Below are 11,627 nucleotides of genomic sequence, written 5' to 3' on the forward strand. Positions count from 1 at the left end.
AATGCATTTCTCAGTTGTTTGCATATGCTAAATGTGTTGTCTCCATATGTCCTATATTAGACTGTTTTATGACAAAAGGCTTTGTCCATAGATTCCTATGTTCATCGAAAGGTTTATTATAAAACAGTTGACACTTGTTCTCTAGAACTTCTTAGGAATGAACATGATTAAAAAAAAAAAAAAAAAAATCTTACCTATGTGCTTTGAACTTGTGATATTTACAAAATCTCTTTTTACATATATACTTCTGATCAAAATTATCTGATACAAAAATATATTCTTGGGAAATGTTTTATTATGTTACTAATTGTTCTTGAGAATAACTTTCACAAAGTATTCTTCAGGAATCTCAGATATTGCAGAATTGCACCCTTTCTTTGACTACCAGAGTTTGTCTACAAAATTATAATGAACATACATATATAATGAAATAGAAATTTTGGGCATGAACTTGTCTGAACCAAAAACAGAAATTCTGAACAACTAAAGAACATGAAAGGGGAAAAAAAGCCTTAAGAAACAAGCAAGAGCCAGTGCAACGTTATTGTGAAAAACACGAGTCTATCTTGTGATATGGGCAATGAAAGAATCTAACTCCAGTTGAGAAGCACCCCCTTTCTCTGTGGACTCCCTTACTGCTTTACCCAATTCTTCTGATCTTTTCCTAGTCTCATCGCCTTCTTCTGATGCCATTAACTTCCTCACAACATTCTCAATGGTAGATGCACTTACCAGCTCCTCGCGTTTCTCCCACTCCCTCACAATCAGGCCTATTTTCAAGATTTCTGTCACAAAGAAAGCATTAATTGGTTGTTCAGAGTGCATAGACCAAGCAGCCATAGGCACTCCCATAGTGATACTTTCTATGCAAGAATTCCATCCACAATGACTCATAAACCCACCTGTGGACGAATGAGCCAAGATTTCTAGTTGTGGCACCCATTCTCTTACCACTAACCCGACCCCCTTTACTCTTTCTTCAAACCCTTCTGGCAACTCAAATCTTCTAGCTTCCCCAGTAAAGATATCTCCTCTATCGGCATCTCTCAACACCCATACGAACTTCTGCTTGCTTCGCTCTAGTCCCATCGCGAGCTCCTTGATCTCTTCATCAGAAAATGTAGTCGACGAGCCAAAGGATACATAAAGAACAGATCTCGGAGGTTGGTTGTCAAGCCAATCCAAACATTTGTTTCTCTTATCTGATACATGATCTAGTTTAGTAGGTAGAATTGGTCCGATTGCCCATTGCTTCTTGTTTTGTGTACTTGCAAATTGTGCCATCAAATCAAGAGAAGTACCTTCAAGTACTTTATTTGAATTGTACAAATCACCAGCTCTGATATCCTTATACTGAAGTTGAAAAGTTACTAACTTGTTGATCTCTTCTGGTGCATCAGCTTCAAGTGAAGGTAACTTTTTAAGTAAATCTTCATCAAGTGGAATAGGCATTCCCTTAGGTATGCATATGAAACAACAATACATAAAGAAAACAGAAACACAGTTAAATATATATGATTCAGCATTATGCAAGGAACTAACATCCTGAACATTATAGGACATTAAAACATCATGAATGACAACAACTCGTCTTGATTTAGACGAAATGTCTTTAAGGAACAAAGCAACGGGCTCGCGAAGAAGCATGGAAGCATTATAAGATGGCAGGAGTTGAGCTGGGAATTTACTCGAGGCGTTGGGGTCAGGTGCAGGGGAGGCAAAATCCGGTGTTGGGAGATCATGGAAGTGGATTTTGGCTATGTCTGCTGGATTTAAGGCGTTGGCTCGAACCCGAGCTTGAAGATTATGAGTAGCTGAGGCAACATAGTAGACAGGAAGATTATATGATGAGGAGAATATGCAGGCAAGTTGAAGAAGTTGATTGAGATGGCTTTGAGCTGGAAATGGAACCATGACTATAGCTACTTCATTTTCTTGTTGTTTGGTCAAGTTCTGAAGATTATCATTGCTGTTATCCATGGAGAAAAAACTGGTTCTGAGAATTATATTCTCTTGAGAATTGAACTAAAGTAAATTGATGAAGACTTTGCTGGTTGCCTTACATAAAATTTGTATTGGAAGGGGTTATATATACATGCAAATATAAAGAGCTTAGATGCACATGTACTTGTCGAATTTCATTACGTCATATACTATTATTAAAATTTATTCAATTGGACGAGAAATGGCATTGACTTATTTGACTGCCGTGCACTCCAAGTTCATTAATGCATTGCATCTATTACTACTTTATAGAAGAGCAGGTTTCGTCGGCCGTCTCTCTTCTATAAGCTTCTTTTTTTATATATCACCTCTAACACTTAGCATAAAGGCAATATAAAGTGGGACCCACATATTTGACCTTTTTAAGTTTTCAACCCATATCTCTCATGATGCACATACACTGTTTGAGATTTGTGAATGTGATGTTAAATTGTCGTTTTTAACCAAAATCTCCATTCCAATAAATTCCATTTCATCTTTTAATATAAACAAACTAAATTTATTTTCTCCTTCAGATTTTGTTATAAAAAAAATGTCAGGTTCAAAAATATTTATTCTCTATTTTAATCAAATGCGTGAATAGAGATATTCAAAGAAATATTTATCTTCTTTATTAAATTTCATAAAATAAATACATAATAGCTTCTTATTTATAATTGTAATTTATTTTTAATAATTACATGTTAATATACTTGGTACAAATATACCTCATAGGGTGAAGGTGTACAATTTTCGTAGCATAGGAGGTATAAGTGTTTGATTTTAAAATATAAGGTGTGTATCCGAAACTGAGTTATAATAAGTTCATGAAAAATTAAAGCTAAACATAGAGAAAACAAAAAGAAAAAAGGTGGATTTAGATTGAACCCGGCAAACACTAAGACGTGCATACACATATTCTTTAAAAAGGATTAAGATACAGTAGTTGTTTTGCACTTTTTTTGTAAAACAAATTCCTTCGTATTACATCCGAAGAGGGAGCAATTAGGAAAAAGAAATTATATACAATTAATGGAATTTGAACTCTTCATTTCAATCGTGGAAGGCAAGGAATTATATACAAATAAATTTGTGTTAATTAAGAAGGGTGGGCCCCATACTAAACACCAAGCAATATATAAAGAAAAAATGGAATCCACCAACTCCAAATTCACGGAAAAAAAAATGGACCCCATATTAACAAAATTAAGCAATATCAAAAAAAAAAAAATTGAACCCCATATTAAAAAAAAAAATGTCAAAAAAAAAAGTGCATAACATATTAAAAAATCAAACAATATTCATGTAATTTTCAAAGTATCCATTAAGTCAATAATGATGGAGTCATTGTCACATGCATATCAACCCATTAGTAGAAGCAAATGAAATTATTGTACAGTAAAAAATATGGACCCCACATTATTGCTTTTCTTCAAAAGGTTAAGTAGTCAAACCATACAATTTTTTTATTTTTATATTAGCTGAGATCTAATCTAAATATTAAACTTTTGTATTTGGTATTCCGCCATGTCATTTATTTGTTATATTTACTAAAATAAATATACTTAAAATACTTATATTTAAAATAAGATAGAATTTAATTACTTTTTCATTTTTATTCTTACTCTAATAAATGTGAAAAGAGATTAATGTCGTAAAAGAAAAATAATATCAAATGGAGATTAAATAATGAATAAAGTAAATTAGTCAAATTATAATTCTAATTGACGTTTCCTTAAAAAAACCATGCAAAAGACAACATGACAAGTAAAATGAGCTAAACCGAGAATATTTACCAAAAATAAAAAAAATAGCAGTTCTTCTTTTAAATAGAAAATCAAATTTCTACTTTGTTTAGTTGTAAACATGTAAAATTAATTTAACAATTTGAATTAGAATTATCCAAATCAAAATTTGATAAAAAATAATTATTATTTTACACCTTTAAATTAATCGAATTAAAATTGAAAATATGAATTGATGTTTAAATATTGCTATTGTTTTATCTCAAAGAGAAGAAAATAGTTTCCTTTTAAACAAATCTTCTCTTTTAAAAAGTATTAATAAATTTTGTAGACTTTGTATTCGTAGCAAACACTAATATAATAAAGTTTTAGATACGGAGTACAAAGTACAATGTTATATTAATCGTGTTTTGAACATATATATATGCATAAAAACATTGCAAACTAATAATGTCAAAAAAAAAAGGACACCCCATATTAAAAAATCAAACAATATTCATAAAATTTCCAAAGTATCCCATTAAGTCAATAATGATGGATTCATTGCCACATGTGTATCAACTCATTAGTGGAAGCAAATGAAATTATTGTACAGCAAAAGATCTGGACCCCAAATTATTGTTTTTCTTCAAAAGGCTAAGTAGTCAAATCATACAATTTTTTTATTTTTTATATTAGCCTGAGATCTAATCTAGATATTGAACTATTGTATTTGCTATTCCACCATATCATTTATTTGTTATGTTTACTAAAATAAATATACTTAAAATTTATATTTTAAAATAAGATAAAATTTAATTACTTTTTCGTTTTATTCTTACTCTAATAAATGTGAAAAGAGATTAATGTCGTAAAACAAAAATCAAATGGAGATCAAATAATGAATAAGATAAATTAGTCAAATTCTAATTCTAATTGACGTTTCATTAAAAAATCATGCAAAAGACAACATGACAAGTAAAATGAGCTAAACCGAGAATATTTACCAAAAATTAAAAAATAGTATTTCTTCGTTTAAATAGAAAATCAATTTCTATTTTGTTTCGTTTTAAACATGTAAAATTAATTTAATAATTTGAATTAGAATTATCCAAATCAAAATTTGATAAAAAATAATAAGTATTTTAGCCCTTTAAATTAATCGAAATAAAATTGAAAGTATCAACTGATGCTTAAATATTGCTTTTGTTTTATCTCAAAGAGAGGAAAATAGTTTCCTTTTAAACAAGTCTTCTCTTTTAAAAAGTATTAATAAATTTTTGCCGACTTTATATTCATAGCAAACACTAATATAATAAAGTTTTAGATACGGAGCACAAATTACAATACTATATTAATCGTGTTTTGAACATAGTATATATATCTATCTGCATAAAAACAGTACAAACCTATGTATGTTTATTAGCAATATAAATTATACATATATTATCACTATCCAAACACAACTACATATACATAGATACACAATAATCCAAAGTGTTGGGCCCGTGCGCAGCACGGGCATAAACCGTCTGGTTGATATTATAACTATGAATGCACACGTTTTGTCGACCTCTGCGCACGGACATAGGCCGTCTGGTTGATATTATAACTATGAATGCACACGTTTTGTCGACCTCACATTGCAAATCAAGAATTTTGATTGGTTGATGGTACAAGCCCCTTACAAGTGGGTGCTACTGCTTTTCCTTGGCTAATCCCATATTTAATGCTCAATTCCTTTTCTTGAGTGTTGACATGGGCCCTATAAATTTTTGTGAATCTTTTTGAAGCCCTTACTCTTTTCTATTTATATTATTATACTCACTCCATTCACTTTTATTTGTTCACTATTTTAAAAATAAATTTCATTTTTATTTGTCCATTTTATCATATCAAGAGAAAAATAAATTGTTTTTTTTATTTTACTCTTAGCATTAATTACTTATTCCAAATCCAATAGAATTATAAACTAATTAATATGAGTATCATGATAAATTTTGCCACTCCATTTATTATTTCTTAAGGAGTGTGCAAAGGGGTATTTTTAGCTTTTATATTTAGTTCAATAAAAACAGTTTTTACAATTAAGTAAATATTAATAGCTTTATTTTCTTCTTTCAAATTTACCCTTATTTAGATAAATGAATATTTATATAAATAAGAAATTATATTAAATTAGTACTATTTAATTAAGAATAATTTATTGAAATTTTTTCCTACTCTCCAGGGGTAAGTAATATTTTAAAGGGTGTGTCTGAGCTAAAAAATCGTATAATATAAACCTGAGGGAGTATTAGATTACTCTTTACATTTTTTGTCATTATACATTTTGGTAAAATTTAAGTTACTATGACACATTTTCGTTTCTAACTGGAGCATTAATAAGATTTTACTAATTACTGTCTTTTTATTTCAATTTACATGAAACTTTTCATTTTTCGAGACTTAATTTGATTAAACCTTGAAGTTAAATTAATTTAGATCAACATAATATTTTTAATTAAAATTAAGTTATTTAAAAACTATACAATAAATTATAATTTTAACCGAGGATTATATTTTTGAGCATAAACTATAGGAGAAGAACCAAATTTATTTGTGGGGTTCTTAATGAATTTAATTTTTTTTCTTAGTTTCGTCTAAAACTAAGCTTAAATCACCATATTTAACTAACATAAACTCTTACAGTATGAAATATCATGAGTGAAATTAAAACTTAATAAATACCACAAAATTTGTCTCTATCTATAAGTGAAGAACTTATATACTCACAAATTCATAAAAATGTCATTATTTTTCTGTTTTATAATTTTCACCAAGTTGTAATTATTTATACTCCTATAATTTAGATCATGTTACGTAACAAAATGTTCAGTCACTTGTAACTCTGTGGTATTTGATAATTCTCCTGCCAAACTTCTTTCCTCATAAATAATTTTGTGTTTAAAAATTATCTAATTAGGGGATTAAGTAACTTAAATAACTATTAAGACTTACCAACAATACATATTTAACATGTCACAGAATTATATTAATTACGCAGAAAAAATATGATACAAATTATACTTTCTAAATTAATTAACCACTGGGACTGACTGAAGAATCGGTGCCTCTGCCTCTAAATCATGAACACGGACCAGATGATAAATATACCCCTTTCTGATCATTTTCTCAGCCTTGAGGTATGAAATAAACTTACCCCTCGGCGATACTGTATTACCTACCCACTCTATAACTGGCTCCCCTGGGAATTGGAATCGGACTATCTTCTTTTGACAATCAACATTAGCATAGCAAGAAGCTAGCCAATCCATACCCATAATCACGTCAAACTCGATCATATCTAACTCCACCAAATCCGCCTTAGTGCAGCGGCCACAGATAATCACGGAACAATCTCTATAAATATGACTGGCTATAACAGAATCCCCTACTGGTGTAGCTACCTCAAAAGGCTCTATCGGTTCGGATTCTATCCCAATTTTATCAGCAACGAGTGGAGATATAAATGATAATGTAGAACCAGGATCAATCAATGCATACACATCACGAGAGAAAACCAGTAATATACCTGTGACGACATTAGGCGAAGCCTCCTGGTCCTGTCTCCTGGCTAAGGCATAAATGCGGTTCGAAGGACCGCTAGAACCCGAAGCTCCGCCACGACCCCTGCCGCGGCCTGCTGGTGCTGGAGTACCTCGCCCCGCAGGGCGCATCGCCACCGAGGCTGAAGATGAACCACCGGCTGACCCGGTAGACTGAGCTGAACTGCCTGTACCACCTCTAGCCGGACAGTCTCTCATCTGATGGCCCTGACGGTCGCACACAAAGCATGCACCCGTAGCTCGGAAACACTCTCCCGGGTGCTGTCTCCCATAGTAAGAACACAAAGGTCTGGGTGGCCTCATCTGACTGCTGGAACCTCTGTCCAACTGTGAACCTGAAGCCCTGGAGCTCGGGCCTGCCCCTGAATATCCGGCACCCTCAGATCTCCTGCCGGTAAACTGTGGGGGTGTAAACTGTGGGGGTGTACCCCGGCCTGACGGAGGAGGATGTCTGCCTGACTGCTGCTGCTGAGGCTGTCCGCCTCGAGAATCTCCAGAATAACCTGCGAATCTGGCCCTCTTGGGCGGCCTCCTGTCCCGATCTCTGCTAGAATAATCAGCTCTATGTCGGTCCTCCATACCCAGGGCATAAGCCTGTAGTCGGGCAATATCCATGTCTGCCTGCAATGCCACCGCCATACAGCCATCAATCAAATAGCGGTCTAACCCCATCACGTATCTGTGCATCCGATCGGCCATATCTGCTACTATGGCAGGTGCATACCGGGCCAAAGAATCAAACTCCATATTATACTCACGGACGCTCCGACCCCTCTGCTGCAGATGCAAAAATCGGTCAACCCGCGCCCGCCGTAACTCTGGGGGCAAAAAGTGGTGAGTGAAAGCAGTCACGAACTTGTCCCAAGTAGCTGGGGTAGCACCCTCACCCCTGGATAGCTCCCAGGACTCATACCAGTGAGCAGCAACATCCCGTAGTCTATGCGAAGCCAACTCAACAGACGCAGTCTCTGAAGCCCTGACCAAATCTAGTGAGCGCCGCATCCCCCGAATAAAGTCATGGGGGTCCTCGTCGGGCTTAGACCCGTAAAACTCTGGAGGGCCACATAATAGAAACTCTCGAACCCTCAGGCTGTCACGCCTATCGTCATCATCATCATCTCTCCGCCCGCGTCTGCGAGCCTTTCCCGCTACCAGAGTGGTCAATAACTGCACAGCCTCTCTCAGTGTCCTGTCCTCCGCCCCTGGCTGAGGAGTTGGAGGCGCGGGAGCTGAAGCCCCTGGAGCTAATGGTGAAGCTGCTCCAGACTCCTCTGACGATGAAGACGTAGCAGAGTTGGCTGGCCGGGACGTAATATCACGCATCATCTGAGCAAGGGTCCGAGTACCCTTCTGAGCCCGGCTGGTCTCTCCTACTACGCCCTTTTTCTTCTGGGCGGCCGTCGCCTTTTTCGGAGGCATCACTGAAAGAAAAACAACAACAGATCAAAACAGAATCATCCTAATAGCACAGTTCGATCGCACGATCTAAGATCAGAAGAAAAGACAACATCCTAAATGTCCTGTAGCCTCCTGTTTATAGATGTGGTGCACAACACACCGATAAACAAGACTCTACTAGACACGATCTGTGGACACTCCGAGGACAAACCGCTCTGATACCACTTTTGTCACGACCCAACCCCGTAGGCCGTGACTAGTGCCCGATCTGGGCACCCAAACCCATCTATCAAATGCATTCAAGTATATACCAGAAGCCGACGAGGCTATATTCTAAATTTTGACAATTCCCAGAAAAATTTCGGCAGAGTTTCCTCTGTTTTACAGACTATCCAAAATAACCCTGTACACAGCAAACACCAACAAAGGCCACACAGGGCTAGCAAAGCAACGTATAAACATATGCGGACCGGCCGCCTCGGCGTATGGGATCGCCCAAACAACATATACACCTATCCATACAGAAAGACCCTAACCCACAAACATGTCCACAGACCTCTAAACAGACCGACAGAATCATATGACGGGACAGGGCCCCGCCGTACCCATGAACGAATATATACAAATGCACTAATAAATATATATACCAAAAGTATAAGCTCCGGAAAGAAAGGAGCACTCCGAATAGCAGAAAGGGTGTCCTAAACAGGTGGATCACCAGGCTGTGCGTCTGTACCTGCGGGCATGAAACGCAGCCCCCGGAGAAGGGGGTCAGTACGAAATATGTACTGAGTATGCAAAGCAGAAGGTACAGAAATAAATCTGAATAATAATCGAATCAGATATATAGAAAATAATACATATCAAAATGTTTATTTCCAAAGTATAAATTATGCATAGGGCACTGGAAAATGTGGTCACCCGCCTGTCGATGGCGCCACAACACAGCATAACACCAGAAAGTTTCAAATCTCCGAATCCCCGTCACACATCACAACACAGCATAACGCCAAACACAGCATAACGCCAAACATAAGTGGAACCCGGCCCTCGAGCGAGGAGCACGGTGAACCATAAACACAGCATAACACCGGAATGTATCAAAAAGCGCACGACAACAGAACCGGCCCGGGAACCGGCGAACGATATCATAGTAGGCACGAGCGGAGTAGTAAGGAATCATATGCATAAAATCATTATTATAAATCCGAAGGATAAGTAAAATAGTCATATTCGAAATCGGAATAATAATTATCACTTTTTGATTCAAAGTTGTCGAATTTACATAAAGGGCATCGCGGGACCCACGGACGAGTATAGACCCGAACTGAGCCCGCCTATGAAAAACATCATGGTTCATATTTCATAAAAACATACATAAGAGTGCCAACGAATATATATATGGATCATAACATGCTCGGATCTCGAATTTGGAATTCCCTTAAAGCTCTAATCTAGCCTATGTGAAACTAAGGCATGCCAAAAGAAGGAAGGTTGCTTTACATACCTCAAACGCACTCAAGATAGCCAATCTTAAGCTAATCCAAATCTACGCCTCGGGCTCCCCAAGGTCTACAAGTATGCCAACGAATATCCATTATTAACCATAGGCACTTAAGCAATTATTCATTCCAAACTAACTCTAAATTCTACAGAAAATTCGACAGCATTTCCCCTGTAAATAGGCCATCCCGAGAATTTAACTCGCTCAAAATCATCAACAACAACCACAATAACCAACCTAGCAACATCGACAATCAATCCGAAAGGCAAAATAATAATAGTAGCTCTCTTTTACACCATTCGACAACTTTCCAATTATTCAATTCTATGGCTTACATTCAAGTCACAATGTCATTCATACGTTCGATTATTAACCCAAACCCATACTAACAACATTCAAGAACATTCTAACAATTCACATAATATTTCCAACAACCCACAAAATATTTTTTTTCCAAAAGTGGCCGAAAACAGCCCCTAGCCGAGGGCAGTCCACTGTGCCCATTTCCAAATTTCAATTCGTGTTTTGTATCGACACTCCACAATATAACGATGTCATTTTCATAAAATATACAATTTACGTCAAACGCACAACTATCCTCAAAACAGCCCACAAATTCTCAACATCAATCTTGAGTTATTAATTGCTCATTTCCAACTAGAATTCATAACGACGACAATTGAAACGTTAAGCGATATTAATGCAATCTTCGACGTATTATATGGCCCACATTCGTCCACACTACACATACATATACATGTATCGATGATTTTTATTCTTTTCCCCACTCGAGACCAATCTAACATAATATAGAATTAATTCATCAATTCCATTTCTCAAACCCATATACACGGCTAGAACACCCATCACACAACCCACTTCCAATCATACTATATTTCATGTTTTCTATCCATTTTAGCATACTACAATAGGCATACAAGATTCACAAAACATAAACAAGATGAAATCTTACCTTTGTTCTTCAATACCACAATTGGCTAGGGTTTTGCAATTGGACACAATGAATGGTTGAATGATCCAAACAATACTTCTACGCTACTTAGGGACTTCAATATAGTGGGTCTATACCAAAGAAATAATTTTGGGGAAGCTAGAACTTGATTTGATTTTTTTCTTGCTCTTGGCCGAGAGCCTCCCTTGGCTTCAACCTTGCTCTTCTTTTTTTTGTTTTCTAAGTGTTGGAATGGAGAAAAGATGACCACTTGGTCATCTTTTATGCTCATATAGTTGTTGTCCAAGTGTCCTTGGCTCACACATGGAGTGGACCAATTAAAATTGGCCACAAAATGTGTGGGGCCAAATTAAGGACCACACAGCCAAGGGCCTTATTTTTGCAAGATTTGCAACTTTCAACCATATAATTTTTTTTTTGGTCCCAATTTTTCCTAA

The 11,627-nt window shown here is 35.9% G+C and overlaps 1 protein-coding gene across 1 annotated transcript; it reads right to left on the reverse strand.

Moving 5' to 3' along the window:
* Window positions 1–421: 421 nt before the first annotated feature.
* Window positions 422–2,077, reverse strand: LOC132615752 (zeatin O-glucosyltransferase-like). Its single transcript, XM_060330354.1, has one exon. It carries the CDS (start codon window positions 1,978–1,980, stop codon window positions 562–564), a length of 1,419 nt encoding a protein of 472 aa, XP_060186337.1. The 5' UTR covers window positions 1,981–2,077; the 3' UTR covers window positions 422–561.
* Window positions 2,078–11,627: the final 9,550 nt, after the last annotated feature.

Source organism: Lycium barbarum, chromosome 10, assembly GCF_019175385.1.
Source record: "Lycium barbarum isolate Lr01 chromosome 10, ASM1917538v2, whole genome shotgun sequence".
In the NCBI taxonomy this organism is placed as follows: domain Eukaryota; kingdom Viridiplantae; phylum Streptophyta; class Magnoliopsida; order Solanales; family Solanaceae; genus Lycium; species Lycium barbarum.

Coding starts and splice junctions, on each gene's coding strand:
- LOC132615752 (XM_060330354.1), bottom strand. CDS start 1,980: ATGGATAACAGCAATGATAATCTTCAGAACTTGACCAAACAACAAGAA.